Below are 18,363 nucleotides of genomic sequence, written 5' to 3'. Positions count from 1 at the left end.
CTTAACTTGGCGAGAAGCGTACTGTACAGCACGAGATAATCGTGGACTGAGAATGGGCATCGGGAGAAGCTTGGGCTTCCGTGGTGAATGGGCCAATGGGGAGTCGAGTACATTCAGTGAGCAATCAGCTTGCGCGCTTATGCCCGTGATGCGGCCGTGATGTGACTGTGTTGCGCCCGTGATCCCCCATGATGCTTTGCGCATACGTGCATTTTTTTTTGTGTTTTAAAATTTATAAAATGATGAAATTACTAACTCTAATTGAATATTGAATATTTGAATATTGAATAATTGAATATTTTGTTTTTATGAGGGGACTTTATTTCATTTTTAAAAGCAGACAATGTTCGAGCCATATTGTGTTGTGTTGTCACTCGTTTGTTTTGAATTGAATTGTGATGCTTGGAATAGGGGGGCGGGCTATTTTTAGCGTCCGCTCATTTGACCACGAGAACACGAACGCCCGCCGGATTTCCAGCAGGGGTCGCCAGGTGGACTTTTATCTTAGTAGGGGAATTTAAAGGACAATTTTCCCCACTTTCGTTCATCTCCTCTGACATGGAGCGAGCGTTTCCAGCGAAAGGATAGAAGAGAAATCGCCTTCATGTTCGTGGACGAAGCATGTGCATGCGATTATTGCGTGCAATGAAACGTGGGCTCTTTAATTGGGCTATGTCAACATTTTGAATTGCACATCCTCCTTAAAACAGCAGAGCTGTTAGTAATGCACTTAACACTTTGCCGAGCGCTTTCCTCTGGGTGTCCCAGAAGAAGACCGAGGAGGATGAATCTTCTTTTCGTGCTCCTCCAAATGGGACTTGTTTTAAGCTCGAACTACGGCTACGTGGAATGGTCGGAAAACGAACGAGACGAAAGCCCTTCAGTGCTTAGCCCCCATCACCACCAGCCTCACCATCACCCAAACCAGGATCATTCGTTGTCAGCTACCGGACGCACGGTCGTGATGCACAAAATCGAGGAGGAACTCCCGCGGGTGGTGACCGCTTTCCTCCACAGCGGCAAGACTTCGGGGCTGAGGCAGTTGACCTGCTCAAGGAGGTACGAATTGAGCAGTCTGCGAGGCGGCTTTCACGTCGCCTCCCATTACTCGCTGCATACTATCTTGGAGACTATAACGCACGCCACGAACTTTTTAAACATGATCATGCAGACCAACAAGTCTCAAGAGGACACATTAGAGAAGGATATCCACTGGTATCAAGCGATGGTTCGGGGCATGGTCGAGGGGGACCCCAAAATCTACAGAGCCGTGTTAGACTTCTACAAGGGCGCCAACTCGCACGTCTTTCTGCAGGCGACCAGGGTCGCGAAGGAGGTGGTGCTTCAGGAACGGCTTCCGAAGAGCACCGCTTCCGAGTGGTTAATGAGGTCGTTAAAAGACGGAAGGCGAACACATGGGAGCTCGGACCCCAAAACTGGGGATTACCTATTAGAGAAAAATCAGATCAAGTGGTCTGCACCTTACTTGGAATGCCATCATGGCGCGTTCGTGCCATATTGGCTCCTCACCTTGTCAGCGGGATTCTATGGATTTAAGAAAGATGCGGAACTTGAGTTCAGGTAAGAGTTTCCCACTTGACACTTTCGTGAAGAAAATCTCTTTCTTTTACCGAGCCTGGCATAACTCGCAGTTCCTGTGGGCGTCCGAAGTCCTGATTCTTTTGTAAACTGGTGATGGTTGTTGACAGGGGCGTCAGTAGGTTGTCAAGAGTGGGGAGGCTTAGCGCGTTAAGGAGCAAGGAATACTCACCAATGTAGTCGACATTAGTAGTGATGTTCTGATCCGATCTGATACTATTTGTATTGTTATCGGTACCCGATACAACTGTAGACTACTTATCAGTGGCGGGCCGTCGGGGCCTTCAATGCCTTCTATGCTGGCCTAAAAATATCTGAATCATATATTATTATATTTTGTCCATCAATACTTATTAAATAATTCCAAACTGTCTGTTAGCTTCCTTTTATTGCGTTCCCCTCTGGTTGCACTGCTTCCAGATGTGTGTTTTCATATTGAAGCATTTAACCAATCACATTTCATTTTTGGTGTGTAAGATATGGCTATATTCCTAAATAATATTTCAATTGTGGGCCAAGTTCTGATATCTGAAAAGCTCCAGTTTTTGTATTTAATCACCAAATGCTGCTAGGAAGTGGATTTTACCCCATTTTTGTGCATTGATTATTTTTTATTTGTCGCAGCTGTAGCTGCAGTCGAGGTTTTATAGCCATAAAATAGTTTTTGAGGGTTGGATTGATTCGTTGAAGGCCCTACGAGAAAATGCACGGACCGCCACTGCATTATAGTATTTACATTTTTTATTTATTGATTATAATTACATATTACTATATTATTGTCTTTTCATAAGCCTATAACTGATATTTAATAAATACACTTCTTGATAATTGTAGTTGTTTACTTTTATTTTTGTGTAGGAAAAAAACATGTAGTATGGTATGTAGTAATAATAGGGGTGATCCAATTTTGTGGTTTTTCACATGTCTTTTCTAATGTATCTGCGAAAAACTAGGGGTTAGTGTATTGTGCTTTTAGGCTTGCGTAAATCAAACCACTAGGGCAGGGGTTGGGAACCTTTTTGACTGAGAAAACCATAAACAATTCATATTTTCCAATGTTAATCCTGAGCTACACTCAAAATTTAAAAGTAAAAATATATGAAAATATGTGCATTTTGGTCATTTCATCCCATTCGAAGCCGAAAATTCTCTGAATTATTTTGACAGCATTGTTACATTGTTGCAAATCAACGAGTATCAATGAGTATAAATGACTATCAATGACTATCAATGACCATCAATGAGAGTATGCATCCAGAATACACCAATGATAAAAATATATTTAATTAGCTTGAGGTAGTGGCAACTATACAGTGCAGTGACGCTCCTATTGATGATCTGATAGAGAGAGAGAGAGAGAGAGAGAGAGAGGGAGGGAGGGAGGGAGAGAGAGAGAGCAAGAGAGAGATATCTATCTATATATATATATATATATATATATATATATATATATATATATATATATATATATATATATATATATATATATATATATATATATATATATATATATATATATATATATATATATATATATATATATATATATATATATATATATATATATATATATATATATATATATATATATATATATATATATATATATATATATATATATATATATATATATAGATATCTGTCTATCTCTCTCCCTCTCTCTCAACCCCCCCCCCCCCTCTCTCACGAACAACAGAACACTGAGGAAGCAATGGGAAAAAACAATAACAAGCTCATTTTATTATTAACCATAATACCACTCGGTATTTGCTCTGCTAGTAGGTGGTAAATTAGATCCAATACAAATATGTTTTTTCATTGTAAAAAATGTACACTCGAATAAATATGGTTATCTTTGCATTTAATATTTTACTAAATGCCCTTCTACCTGTTCTTTCTACTTGATAGGGGTGTTGTCAGACTGGATGTGAAATTGCAGGATGTAGATATTGACCAATGCGGCGGCAGTGGCTGGTTTGCTGAGACACACCGTTGTAATATCACCAGTATGGAAGTAGGTTTAGTACCTATTCCCTAGGAGTGTGATTTTGTGTGATGTGTCACAGTTTTGTTAATCATTAAAGACAGACCCAAAAATATTAATTCATATTTATTATTTTGTAGGTTTTAATATTACGTTTTTATTTAATTGAACATTTTTCTACCCGCGATGGAGCGGCTCAGCAATAACCTAAGCACATACACAAACCCATAAAATATATATATATATATATATATATATATATATATATATATATATATATATATATATATATATATATATATATATATATATATATATATATATATATATATATATATATATATATAGATATATATATATATATATATATATATATATATAGATAGATAGATAGATAGATAGATAGATAGATAGATAGATAGATAGATAGATAGATAGATAGACAACAAACATCCCCAAGTGTATTTGTATTTACCATAAAATGAATTAATAGAATAAAGCCGAAAGGAAGTTTTTAAGTAGATTACGTACATATATATGATAACAGGTGGGAATGTTAGGTTTCTTTTAGTCTCTTATTATATATTTGCTTGCAATAAAATCATCAATGAAAAGGTCGATCCTCTATCCAGCTGGACTTATCAAAATTGTTTTGAAACCTCGACCTCTCATGTGGATCCGGGAAGACTCCAAAATTGTTTTCAAACCTCGACTTCTCACCCAAGCACAAGCTCACAGATACAGACTCAAAAAGACAAACGGTTGGACAAAAACTGGAACCACACACAGGAAGTCTTCCACAAGATAGGGAACTTCTGCAGACTGTGACCGATGTAGAGAATATGCAGAGTCACTCTTCCAACCTTATCCGCACAGTTCCTCAGTAGTCTGGAGCTGAGACAACATTAGCCAAGTAGAACCCCTCGACTCCGTTGCTGGTAAATGCCGACAGCACTTCCACCTTATCCCAGGATGGAATGGTTGGTTAGAATCATAGGCTTTTCTTCCGGCCCCTTCGTCCAGCTCTGAATCTCCGCCGACATCGATGTGTTGCTCCTTCTGTTGTGTATTGTAAAAGCTAGTCCCATGTGTGTGACAGCGTAGACATGGCTGAATGGTTCCAAAAGAAGAAGTATCAGAAACAAACCAGGCTAACAGAACAAAGAAAGTTGTAAAAACATTAAAGTAAAAAGTATAAAGTACAAAGTAAATTAAAAAGGAATGTATTAAGAAATATTAAAATGTAATTAAAAAAAGATAGAAAGGCTGTAAAACACAAAAAATAAATGAGGGTGGACAGAGCTACTGCCACTGACTTCCTTGTGGCGGCGCCATCTTCGATCAATGATGGATATATCGCATCTCCTCGTGAGATTTATTAAATCCTGACGACTGTAGAAACAGTTTGCCTCACAGATGTTAGTAAGTAACAATAAGATTGAAAAATAGACAATGAGTTAAAACAGATGCTATTAATTCAGGTAACGAGTGGAGACCTCATTAGAAGAAGTTAGACCTCTTTGACAGCCAGAAATCTTGCTTGTTTGTAGCTGACCAAATACTTACCCCTACTATTTGCCCCGCCTTCACCCTGACTTTGAGCTGCAAATTATCAAGGGTTGTTTGCGTTTGTCTTTCATTCAAAATATTCAGAAAATTATGCACACAACATTTATCACTGTATTGGATTGGATAATTTTATTAATCTCAAATTTGGAGATTTCTTTGTGACAGTAGCAAGAGGGGGGAAATGCAGATACAGAACAAAAAAACATAATTACAAGATAGACAGTACAGTCGCAAAGGCCACAGAACAACAAAGCAAAAGCACAAAGTACAAAACATAGCAAAATAAATGGGATCATTAAGAATCACCAAATCATTAAGACAGAAAAGCAGCATAAACACAAAACGAACAAGTGTGGACGGAGCTATCGTCGCCGGCTGCCACTTGAACGGCGCCATCTTGGTTGCGGCAGCAAAAACGGATACAGAGTCAAGAAAAAGACGTTGTAAAGTTGGATAAAACTGGAACCAAACAGGAAGTCTTCCACAAGATGGTGAACTTCTGCAGACTGGGACCGAGGTTGAGAATATGCAGTCACTCTTCCAAGCTTATCTGCACAGTTCCTCAATAGTCTGGAGCTGAAGACATCAGTAGCAGAGTAGAACTCTTCGACTCTGTTTTCGGTCTGGTAAGCGCCGACAGCTCTTCCATCTTATCCCATTATAGACTGGTTGGTCAAAAGTGTTGCTGCTTCTCCCGGCACTTTTGTCCAGCTCCCAATTTCCAGCGGTATTGAGGTGTTGCTCCTTCTGCTGCGTATTGTAACAGCTAGTCCCATGTATGACTGCGTAGGCATGGCTGGATGGTTCCGAAAAATAAGTCGCAGAAAGCAGTAAAAAGCCAGGCTAACAGAACAAAGAAAGTTGTAAAAACATTAAAGTACAAAGCATCATTTGTTTTAGATGTACAGTAATACCTCGATATACGACTGACCCGACATACAAGCAATTTGAGATATGAACAAAATTTCAAGCAAATATTTATCGTGAGATACAAGACAAATTTTGTTGTATGAGCCTACAGGGGACGCGAAAGCCTGCTCATAAGAATATCATGGGCACTGTCTTTCTCCTCACAACTCCTGCATGTAATGTCACTATGAGCACCGAGCAAAGCATAACATTTCTTCTATGCCCCCCCCCTCCCCCGTTAGTCAAGGCAGAATGTCAGAGCGATCGCTAATACGAGAGGAGTATACTACTTCTCGTTTGCAATGGCCGTGCGTTATCCCATTGCGAGGACATTTGTGTGCATCATTTTCTGAACATTTTGAAGAGAAGACCAAAGCAAACAATTCTTGATGGGATTCTTTTTGTCTGCAGCTGAAAGTCAGGGTGGAGACTTTTAAACAAATAAAGCCAACCCGGGAGAAGAAAGGTATAAAAATGCAAAAAAATATTAGAACTAAGTTAAGTGTAAGGTTAGGTCAAACTGATTTTTGAGAGTGTCTGTATCGTAATCCAAGTTCATTTAAATTCGTTTATGTTATGTTACGGGCGTGTTGGTGTGCAAAAAGTCTCTCCCCCTCTCTCTCTCCCTGCCCCTCTCTATCAATCCGTCTAATTCTAGTACTATTAAATATCATAACCACTAGTTATTTGCTACTCTGTTAATAGATAGCGAATTAGAACAAATAAAAATGTTTTTCTTATCCAATATCCTGTGTTTGGTATTTGTTCAGAGGGTTGGAACAAATTAATTTGTTTTCTTATCATTTCTTTGGGCAACGTTCATTTCACAGGTTCATATTACAATTTTACCTTGAGATATGAGCATAATTTATTCCGGGACTGAGCTCATATGTTCATTTACTCTTATCTGAAATAATTTTTTTCCATAGAAATGAACTATATACAAATTAAATTGTTCTCACTCAAAAAAGACAAAAAAACTGACATTACATTAGAAAAACATTTGTATTAGTTGTAAATCACCATCTATGTACAGAGTAACAAATAACTCGTGGTTATGATGCTGTAATGAAAAATGAAAATCAGACATAGGCATTGTCGTCATCATTGACTTGACAAAAAGCCTAGTAGTCATCACACCCTCAGCAGCGTATGACGAAATTGTATAGTGCTTCTCCACAAGTTCGTCTTCCCAGGCAAGACACATTTATGACATTTATTTATGACATATTCATACTTGTTAGCTCTCCGCCTTGAGTGCCATCAATCCGGCGACTGCAAGTTGCCTCACCGATGCCAACAAGAACAGTCTTCTTACTTACCCTCCCTCAGTCAGCCTGTGGGAGGCAGATCCACGCCAAACGAACTTCCTGTTACTTCACTGCGACTTAATTTCATAGAAGGGATTTGTGTTGTCGTCACGTGTTGCTGCAGGTTCAGAGTCCTGATGGCTGTTGGGAAAAAGCTGTCCTTGAGCCTGTTTGTCCGTGCTTTGTAGGACCTGTAGCGTCTGCCAGATGGAAGCAACTGGAACAGGCCGTGTCCAGGATGGTATGGGTCCCCAACAATGGACCCGGCTCTTCTGAGGTACCGGGGGTTGGCAATGTCTTCTAGTGATGGCAGAGAGCAGTTGACGATCTTCTGGGCAGTGTTAATCACCCTCTGCATGGCTTTTTTTGTCTGCTGCCGTGCTTCCGGCATACCACACGGCAATGCCGTAAGTCAGGATGCTCTCCACAGTGGCTCTGTAGAAGGTTGCCTGAAGCTTGGTGTCCAATTTGTCCCTTCTCAGTACCCTGAGAAAGTGGAGTCGTTTCTGGGCCTTCTTCACTACCACTGTGGTGTTTGTAGACCGGGAGAGCCTATCCGTGACATGGACTCCCAGAAATTTGAAGGACTGGACCCTGTCTACACATACTCCGTTAATGAGGAGTGGGGCCAGGTCTGTGCTGCGCTTGCGAAAGTCCAGGATTATTTCTTTAGTCTTTGTGGTATTTAGTGTAAGATTGTTCGCCGAGCACCAAAAAGACAGTTTGTCGACCTCGTCTCTGTAAGCCGACTCATCCCCGCCTGAGATGAGTCCGATCACAGTGGTGTCATCGGCAAATTTGATGATGGAGTTTGACTGGTGGGCTGGTGTGCAGTCGTATGTGTACAGGGAGTACAGGAGAGGACTCAGTACACAGCCTTGTGGTGAGCCAGTGTTCAGTGTAATGGAGGAAGAGAGGAGGGAACCCAGTCTGACAGTTTGTGGTCGGCCAGTCAAGAAGTTCTTTATCCAGCAGCAGATTGAAGAGGATAGTCCAAGGTGGTAGAGTTTGTCCTTCAGAATGTCCGGCTTAATAGTGTTAAAGGCTGAGCTATAGTCAATGAAAAGCATCCTCACATAGTTCCCCTGGTGCTCCAGGTGGCTCAGTGCTGTGTGTAGAGCCACGGCGATAGCATCCTCAGTGGAGCTGTTTTTTCTATAAGATTTTTTTTTAAGATAATTTTCTGTATAATAAAATGAGGCAATATTCAATACATCGGGGAGTTTTCAGATGGGATAGAGTAAGAGAGACTTGTGCTCGTAACGTAACATAAACTTAAATAAACTTAGATTCCTGTATACACACTTAAAAAAGTTTTAATCTTACGTTATACTAAATTTTAACCTTGTGCAATAACCAAGGCAAAGGGGTTAATGTATTCCACCACGGCTTTGTAGGTGGACTTCCTGGTTCTCCATGCCAACACATCTAAAAAGGCATCTGGCCAGTCAAAGCGCGTTTAACTAGGTAAGACGCTTAAAGTAAGATGGCGGCACGCTAGGTGAGATGGCGATATCCCTAGCAATATCCTTGATTCAGTCATCATTATTTTTTACTGACAAATGCGGCTTATATGCGAGTAAATATGGTAGATGTTCATTAACATGAATATTTACATGTTCATTAATATATACGGTCCATTTATTAAACAAATCAAACTCAAACCCAATGCGGCCGTTACCCTCCTACTTCAAGCAGAAGGAAGCATTAAAAGTGACAACTTCTTGGCATGGCCTTTATGTACTGGACAAGAGGATGGAGAAACTATTATTCTTTTGGGTAGAGAAGAAAATTGCAGGACAAACAGTGATGGAGTTGATTTATTTATGAAAAAGCAGCTATTTAATGCTAATTTGTTTAAAATTCATAATTTAAAGTGTGTTTATGTGCATGTGTTTGTGTGCTTTGGCTGTTGCCTAACGTTAGCTTCCTCCTTAGGCACCTGCACGAATAGAAAATGTTTTTCGCATACTTATTCATTTTGAATACATTAATAAATCATTATTTTTCTCTCATTTTGGTGTTTCTCTCATCTTTCATACAAAATTGGAGCACTTTGATAACTTTTAAAGGGTTTAGTTGGTTTTCCATTTTGAGGAATGTGGAAAGAATCAGAGTATTTACATCCAAATCCAAGTTACATAACAAGTTCTGGAACCAATTAATTTCAAAAGTAGATGTACCAGTGTAATGTTTTTTTGGTTCCAGGGGGTGTCTAAGCTGGAATGGAATTTTGCAAACAACCCCTTAATTTTAAATTTAAATTTGTGTCCCAGTTACTTGGCATTGCTCTGTGATTTTCCCTGACATAGGTGTGTTTATTGGTGGGCTGCTGCCTCCTGCAAAAGAGCATGTGAATAAAATTGAAGACTCAAAACTTCTACCATGAACACTGGTTATGCCATTCAGATAAGTTTATCAAACTAATTTCATTAGAGACTTTAAATGACAGTTCTAATTACAAAGTATGTTGTTACCTCACTTGTTTACTATTGCAAAAACACCAACTTCTGAAAAAGTAAACACAAAATTGTTTGATGATTGCTACATTGACATGTCTTGATATGCCAGCAGTTTAAATTTTGTGATTCACTATCCAGCTGAATCATTTTTGCTCCAAATAAGGCCAAACTTATCCTTTTGTCATAGTTGGAAAGTCCAGAGGTACACCTCACTTAAGCATTCTCAGCAGAGGTTAAGCAAATTGCTATTTTTCCCACCAATTATTGTTACAATTTTGTCCTTTTTTATCCCATTTCTTTCTGAGTGAGAAGAAAATCGAAAACACTTGTGCCTCATATTTACCGTATGAGCAAGGAATAATAACTTATCTGTTTGGACTTCTAACCCTTGCTTTTCAAATATTTTTGGTCATGTTCATGGATTTCATTAACTTTATTAACTCTATTAAGCAATTGCATAGCTACGTTCATGAAGATAAAAAAGGATAATAACCGTGCCCTTCCTGTGCTCATTTGAATCTGTTTTTTTTTCTCTCACAGTGCATACCCAATGTTGGCCACGGATTTGTGTTGGACAAATACAAGTGCCAATGCAAGAGAGGATTTTACCAGTCAAGCCGTGTCGCACTTAATGGCTTTAAAGGTAGGCCATATCATTCTTTGGTGTTGCAATACATATAGTCTAGCTCCAGCAGATCCCTGTAAAATCCAATTACATTTTAATATAAACTGTTTATGACTCGCCGAAATAGGGTGTACGTGTACTGTTTTTATTTTTTATTTATTTACTCTATTTTCACACCTATAAATCGCATCGTCTGAAAGGGCGCAAGCTCAGTTGCGAGTTTATTTTCAGTTTTTTGTCAATACAAAAGGCGCCTCTTCGGATAGGGCGCTGGCAAAACACTAGACTAGCGGATGTTATGCTAGCAGCTAGCCACTAGCATGTTAAGTGCGGCACAATCAGAACTAAGTTTGATAGTGCTTTATTGAGGTAAAAGGTACACATTAATAGTAGTTAAAGCATTTAAAATCTAGGAAACCATCAAAATCCTCATCTTCTGTATCTGATATAAAGAGTTAGGTGTTCAACATGCTATATACTCCATTACACTGTCAGTCAGAGTTGTGTATTCCGGTAACTTGATGCCAGCTTTGGTGAAATCTTGAACAACAGTGCTGGCCGACACTTGAGCCCTGTCATCCACAATTGATTTTAACTCGTGATATGCGTCACTCCCAAGCCTTACACAGAGCTGTCAACCTCTGTCGACCCCATTTCAGTAGTACCCTCGTCCCAGTTAATGCGATTCATGCAAAATAAATATAAAGTGTAAAAAAATAAACAATTGACAATTTAAATCAATCTTTTATGATCATGTTTTTATTAATGTTAATTAATGTTATTAGCATTTCGCGAATACGGGATGAATAAAGTTATCCAATCCAATCCAATTAATTGAAATATTGTGTTTTTGTAAACTACCGAAAGAGTACAGCTTAATGAAAATAAGTTTAACTTTGTGTTTGGGACCTTATTAAAATGCGTTTTACAGTCAGTAATTCCAACATAAATCAAGCTGAAGTTGCAATTGCATGTTCTGCAATGTGCAAATGTCGGTCCTTTTGGAGATGGCTTCAACATGGGATATTTTGTCGAATACGAACCACTAAACTTCTGCGAGTGTCTGGGTTTCTTATTAGAAGTTTCATACAAATTGCCACCCATTTTGCACTTACCGGTGATGTGTACACCTACTTCCATTAGAACAACCCTAGAAATGATAGGATTTGTTTCAAAACAAAAGACTAGTGGTTTAGTCAGCCTTAACAATAATTACCGTATTTTGCTGTTTTAATATACCTGTTAAGATCTCGCCGCGTAGTGCGACGCGATCGTAGGGGAAGTTGAACCCAGATGCAGAGTCGCCGAAGTAAATGGAAAGGTGAGGCAGATCTGTAGCTCTTGTAGGTTGATTTAATAAACGGGGTAACATAACTTAAATAACTTGGCTTGACCACTCATTACAAACGAAAAGAACATGCGGCGTGGCGTCAATGGAAACAGCAATGACTACGATGATTAACAGGAAACGAAACCAGAACTTAACCAGAACGATCCGACGGCGTCCACAGAAAATCATATTGCTTAAATACCAAAAATAATCTAATCACGTAATTAGTGACAGCTGATAATTATCGTGACGTCATGCCAGGAAAGGCAATCCAGCCACTCCTGACAGTACATCCCCTCTAAGGGACGGATTCTAGACGTCCCAAGGTCAATTACAACATGAGAAACGGGAACAAGCAGGGAGGGTGGGTGGGAGATCTAGAAATGTCCGGTGGTCTTCCACACCAACCCAAGAACAGACGGGGAGGTCGCTCCGGCGGGCGTCCGCGCCAGCCAGAAACGAGACAAGTCAGTGGCAGGTCTGGCGGGCGTCCGTGCCGGTCAGAAACAAGACGGGGCAGAGGCAAGTCTGGCGGGCGTCCGTGTCGGCCAGAAACAAGACGAGGCTGTGGTCGATCCGGTGGGCGTCCGCGCCGGCCAGAAACGAGACGAGTCAGTGGCAGGTCTGGCGGGCGTCCGCGCCGGCCAGAAACGAGACGAGGCTGAGGTCGATCCGGCGGGCGTCCGCGCCGGCCAGAAACGAGACGAGGCTGTGGTCGATCCGGCGGGCGTCCGCGCCGGCCAGAAACGAGACGAGGCTGTGGTCGGTCCGGCGGGCGTCCGCGCCGGCCAGAAACGAGACGAGGCAGTGGTCGATCCGGCGGGTGTCCGCGCCGGCCAGAAACGAGACGAGGCAGTGGTCGGTCCGGCGGGCGTCCGCGTCGGCCAGAAACGAGACGAGGCTGAGGTCGATCCGGCGGGCGTCCGCGCCGGCCAGAAACGAGGCTGTGGTCGATCAGGCGGGCGTCCGCGCCGGCCAGAAACGAGACGAGGCAGTGGTCGGTCCGGCGGGCGTCCGCGTCGGCCAGAAACGAGACGAGGCTGAGGTCGATCTGGCGGGCGTCCGCACCGGCCAGAAACGTGACGAGGCTGTGGTCGATCCGGCGGGCGTCCGCGCAAGCCGGATACGAGACGAGGCTGAGGTCAATCCGGCGGGCGTCCGCGCCGGCCAGAAACGAGACGAGGCTGTGGTCGATCCGGCAGGCATCCCAGCTGGTCCCTTAAGTCTTTGCCAAACTGCCTGCCTTCAGGAAATATTAGAAGTTTAATACGGTCGGGGACCTTACCCTGTTTGCTCGGGGGGTGGACAACCCTCTTCTCCCAGGAACCCGGATCATTGCTTCTCTGGACGTCGCCGGCCCCGTCCTCTAGGGGCACCGGCGAATTGCCACTCTCGACGTCGCCGGCTTCTTCATCCAGGGACTCCGGCGAATTACCACTCTTGACGTCGCCAGCCCCTTCATCCAGGGACTCCGGCGAATTACCACTCTTGACGTCGCCAGTCCCTTCCTCCAGGGACTCCGGCGAATTACCATTCTTGACGTCGCCAGCCCCTTCTTCCAGGGACTCCGGCGAATTACCACTTTTGACGTCGCCAGCCCCTTCATCCAGGGACTCCGGCGAATTACCACTCTTGACGTCGCCAGCCCCTTCTTCCAGGGACTCCGGCGAATTACCACTCTTGACGTTACCGGCCCCATCCTCTAGGGGCAACGGCAAATTGGCACTCTCGACGTCGCCCGCCCCTTCTTCCAGGGACTCTGGCGCATTGTCACTCTCGACGTCACCGGCTTCCTCCTCCTTAAGGGGCACCAGCGAATTACCACTCTTGACGTCACCGGCCCCATCCTCCAGGGGCAACGGCAAACTGGCACTCTCGACATCGCCAGCCCCTTCATCCAGGGACTCCGGCGAATTGCCACTCTCGACGTCACCGGCTTCTTCCTCCAGGGGCACCGGCGAATTGGCACTCTCGACGTCGCCAGCCCCTTCCTCCAGGGACTCCGGCGAATTGCCTCTCTCGACGTCGCCAGTCCCATCTTCCAGGGACTCCGGCGAAATACCACTCTCGACGTCGCCGGCCCCGTCTTCATCGAGCGCCGGAGCATCGTCGCCACTTCTGGGCGGGCAGGCGCTGGACGGGCAGGCGCTTGGGAGAGCGGTGCTTGGGAGAGCGGTGCTTGGGAGAGCGGTGCTTGGGAGAGCGGTGCTTGGGAGAGCGGTGCTTGGGAGAGCGGTGCTTGGGAGAGCGGTGCTTGGGAGAGCGGTGCTTGGGAGAGCGGTGCTTGGGAGAGCGGTGCTTGGGAGAGCGGTGCTTGGGAGAGCGGTGCTTGGGAGAGCGGTGCTTGGGAGAGCGGTGCTTGGGAGAGCGGTGCTTGGGAGAGCGGTGCTTGGGAGAGCGGTGCTTGGGAGATCGGTGCTAGAATGACCGTCCGTCACCAGGTGGTCGGTCCGGCGGGCGTCCGCGTCGGCCAGAAACGAGACGAGGCTGAGGTCGATCCGGCGGGCGTCCGCGCCGGCCAGAAACGAGGCTGTGGTCGATCAGGCGGGCGTCCGCGCCGGCCAGAAACGAGACGAGGCAGTGGTCGGTCCGGCGGGCGTCCGCGTCGGCCAGAAACGAGACGAGGCTGAGGTCGATCTGGCGGGCGTCCGCGCCGGCCAGAAACGTGACGAGGCTGTGGTCGATCCGGCGGGCGTCCGCGCAAGCCGGATACGAGACGAGGCTGAGGTCAATCCGGCGGGCGTCCGCGCCGGCCAGAAACGAGACGAGGCTGTGGTCGATCCGGCAGGCATCCCAGCTGGTCCCTTAAGTCTTTGCCAAACTGCCTGCCTTCAGGAAATATTAGAAGTTTAATACGGTCGGGGACCTTACCCTGTTTGCTCGGGGGGTGGACAACCCTCTTCTCCCAGGAACCCGGATCATTGCTTCTCTGGACATCGCCGGCCCCGTCCTCTAGGGGCACCGGCGAATTGCCACTCTCGACGTCGCCGGCTTCTTCATCCAGGGACTCCGGCGAATTACCACTCTTGACGTCGCCAGTCCCTTCTTCCAGGGACTCCGGCGAATTACCACTCTTGACGTCGCCAGCCCCTTCTTCCAGGGACTCCGGCGAATTACCACTCTTGACGTCGCCAGTCCCTTCCTCCAGGGACTCCGGCGAATTACCACTCTTGACGTCGCCAGCCCCTTCTTCCAGGGACTCCGGCGAATTACCACTTTTGACGTCGCCGGCTTCTTCATCCAGGGACTCCGGCGAATTTCCACTCTTGACGTCGCCAGCCCCTTCTTCCAGGGACTCCGGCGAATTGCCACTCTTGACGTCGCCAGTCCCTTCCTCCAGGGACTCCGGCGAATTACCATTCTTGACGTCACCAGCCCCTTCTTCCAGGGACTCCGGCGAATTACCACTTTTGACGTCGCCAGCCCCTTCATCCAGGGACTCCGGCGAATTACCACTCTTGACGTCGCCAGTCCCTTCCTCCAGGGACTCCGGCGAATTACCATTCTTGACGTCGCCAGCCCCTTCTTCCAGGGACTCCGGCGAATTACCACTTTTGACGTCGCCAGCCCCTTCATCCAGGGACTCCGGCGAATTACCACTCTTGACGTCGCCAGCCCCTTCTTCCAGGGACTCCGGCGAATTACCACTCTTGACGTTACCGGCCCCATCCTCTAGGGGCAACGGCAAATTGGCACTCTCGACGTCGCCCGCCCCTTCTTCCAGGGACTCTGGCGCATTGTCACTCTCGACGTCACCGGCTTCCTCCTCCTTAAGGGGCACCAGCGAATTACCACTCTTGACGTCACCGGCCCCATCCTCCAGGGGCAACGGCAAACTGGCACTCTCGACGTCGCCAGCCCCTTCATCCAGGGACTCCGGCGAATTGCCACTCTCGACGTCACCGGCTTCTTCCTCCAGGGGCACCGGCGAATTGGCACTCTCGACGTCGCCAGCCCCTTCCTCCAGGGACTCCGGCGAATTGCCTCTCTCGACGTCGCCAGTCCCATCTTCCAGGGACTCCGGCGAAATACCACTCTCGACGTCGCCGGCCCCGTCTTCATCGAGCGCCGGAGCATCGTCGCCACTTCTGGGCGGGCAGGCGCTGGACGGGCAGGCGCTTGGGAGAGCGGTGCTTGGGAGAGCGGTGCTTGGGAGAGCGGTGCTTGGGAGAGCGGTGCTTGGGAGAGCGGTGCTTGGGAGAGCGGTGCTTGGGAGAGCGGTGCTTGGGAGAGCGGTGCCTGGGAGAGCGGTGCTTGGGAGAGCGGTGCTTGGGAGATCGGTGCTAGAATGACCGTCCGTCACCAGAAACCTGATCCGTGGCTTCGGTACGGGTGCGACCGGCGACACCAAAGGCAACGGGAGTAATTTGCGTGGCCTTGGCACAGGAGCTTGGGGCACTTGAAACGGCGCGCTGAGCCGAGTAACTTCGGCCACTTGGACAGGCGTGGTCGGCCGAGTGACTTCGGTTGGACAGGCGTGGTCGGCCGAGTGACTTCGGCCACTTGGACAGGCGTGGTCGGCCGAGTGACTTCGGCCACTTGGACAGGCGTGGTCGGCCGAGTGACTTCGGCCACTTGGACAGGCGTGGTCGGCCGAGTGACTTCGGGCACTTGGAACGGGGAGGGCTGCATAGTCCTTAGGAGCTGCTGGTACAGCGTGGTCGGCCGAGTAACTTCGGGCACTTGAAAAAGCGTGGTCGGCCGAGTGACTTAGGCCACTTGGAACAGGGAGGGCTGCATAGTCCTTAGGAGCTGCTGGTACAGCGTGGTCGGCCGAGTGACTTCGGGCACTTGGAAAGGCGTGGTCGGCCGAGTGACTTGGGCCACTTTGACAGGCGTGGTCGGCCGAGTGACTTCGGCCACTTGGACAGGCGTGGTCGGCCGAGTGACTTCGGCCACTTGGACAGGCGTGGTCAGCCGAGTGACTTCGGCCACTTGGACAGGCGTGGTCGGCCGAGTGACTTCGGGCACTTGGAAAGGCGTGGTCGGCCGAGTAACTTCGGGCACTTGGAAAAGCGTGGTGGTGGTCGGAAAAGGAGCTTGGAGGGACGTGGTCGGAAAAGGAGCTTGGAGGGACGTGGTCGGAAAAAGAGCTTGGACGGACGTGGTCGGAAAAGGAGCTTGGAGGGACGTGGTCGGAAAAAGAGCTTGGACGGACGTGGTCGGGCGCGTAACTTGGACAGTGGTTAGTGTGTCCAGGTATTGCTTTCGCTTCGCTCTACGGCGTGGCGCTCGGTGCCTCCTCTGGGAGGATTGCACAGCACCCCCGCCATCACGTCGTGCCCCATAATTGGTGGTTAGCCCACTCTGTAATTGCTGGTCGGGGTATTTGTAATAGGAATTATCGGGGAAACAATCGGGATAATCCTCCTCCAGTGGAAGGTCTCGGGGTCCGAATTGGTCAAAGAATTCATCATCGGATTCCGAAACGCCAGCGAAAAAATCAATTTCCTCAACGATGTCCTCCTCACCAGAATCTTCAGGCTCCCTCCATGGTGAATCAATACCTCTGGGCATAGGCATAAGATAACTTGGGCGGTCTCTGGTGGTTGTACGCACCTGGGCATCATGATGAAACGGTAAAGGCTTCCCAGGGCGACGTGCATAGCAGTGGTGGGGCGTATGAGTACGCTGCGGCTCTAACTCTCCTACCAGCTGTGGCTCATCTCTAGCAATGATGTGCCTGAGAGCCCCGCACCACGGTGTGTTCATTACAAAATTCCTAAACGATTCTGAGGGGTTACTTATACATTCCAAGCAGTCCGGTGTCTTCGAGGTGGATGGTTTGCGTCGCCGAGTGCGTCGGCGCGAGCGTGGGTGGCGCTCCGCTGGGTCCATGAAGGTCGGATCGTGCTGTTACGATCTCGCCGCGTAGTGCGACGCGATCGTAGGGGAAGTTGAACCCAGATGCAGAGTCGCCGAAGTAAATGGAAAGGTGAGGCAGATCTGTAGCTCTTGTAGGTTGATTTAATAAACGGGGTAACATAACTTAAATAACTTGGCTTGACCACTCATTACAAACGAAAAGAACATGCGGCGTGGCGTCAATGGAAACAGCAATGACTACGAGGATTAACAGGAAACGAAACCAGAACTTAACCAGAACGATCCGACGGCGTCCACAGAAAATCATATTGCTTAAATACCAAAAATAATCTAATCACGTAATTAGTGACAGCTGATAATTAGCGTGACGTCATGCCAGGAAAGGCAATCCAGCCACTCCTGACAATACCCCTCCATTTAATATACCTGGGTATATTAAACGGCAGGAGTATATTAAATGGCGCACAAACGGGAAGGTACGAGACAATCTTTAGGCACTGTTTATGCCGTGACGGGGTGCATCATCGTTTTGCAGACTAACTACTGACTGCTCAGATTAAAACTACTTACTGCTGAATAATCTGATTTGGAATTTTAATGTTGAGTTGCCGTTTAATATACCCGGGTAGATTAAACGGCAGGGGTATATTAAATGGTGCACAAACGGGAATCTCAAAAAAGCAAAAATCATTTGATATACCTGGGTATATTACGCAGCAAAATATATACTTTCCATGTGAAACAATATG

The 18,363-nt window shown here is 46.3% G+C and overlaps 1 protein-coding gene across 2 annotated transcripts in view; it reads left to right on the top strand.

The window, feature by feature from the left end:
* The first annotated feature begins 404 nt into the window (after window positions 1-404).
* gpr158b (G protein-coupled receptor 158b) overlaps window positions 405-18,363 on the top strand; it is a 60,792-nt gene continuing 42,833 nt past the window's right edge. The window contains exons 1-3 of one of the 2 annotated variants that reach the window (XM_077725064.1): window positions 405-1,581; window positions 3,508-3,613; window positions 10,374-10,476. In XM_077725064.1, the coding sequence (XP_077581190.1) occupies window positions 725-1,581; window positions 3,508-3,613; window positions 10,374-10,476 (1,066 nt within the window). In that variant the 5' untranslated portion in view covers window positions 405-724. The remainder of the gene's footprint in view (window positions 1,582-3,507; window positions 3,614-10,373; window positions 10,477-18,363) is intronic. The other variant, XM_077725063.1, reaches the window with a different exon arrangement.

Source organism: Stigmatopora nigra, chromosome 9 (genome assembly GCF_051989575.1).
Source record: "Stigmatopora nigra isolate UIUO_SnigA chromosome 9, RoL_Snig_1.1, whole genome shotgun sequence".
In the NCBI taxonomy this organism is placed as follows: Eukaryota; Metazoa; Chordata; class Actinopteri; order Syngnathiformes; family Syngnathidae; genus Stigmatopora; species Stigmatopora nigra.
This window is presented reverse-complemented; position numbering and strand designations above follow the sequence as displayed.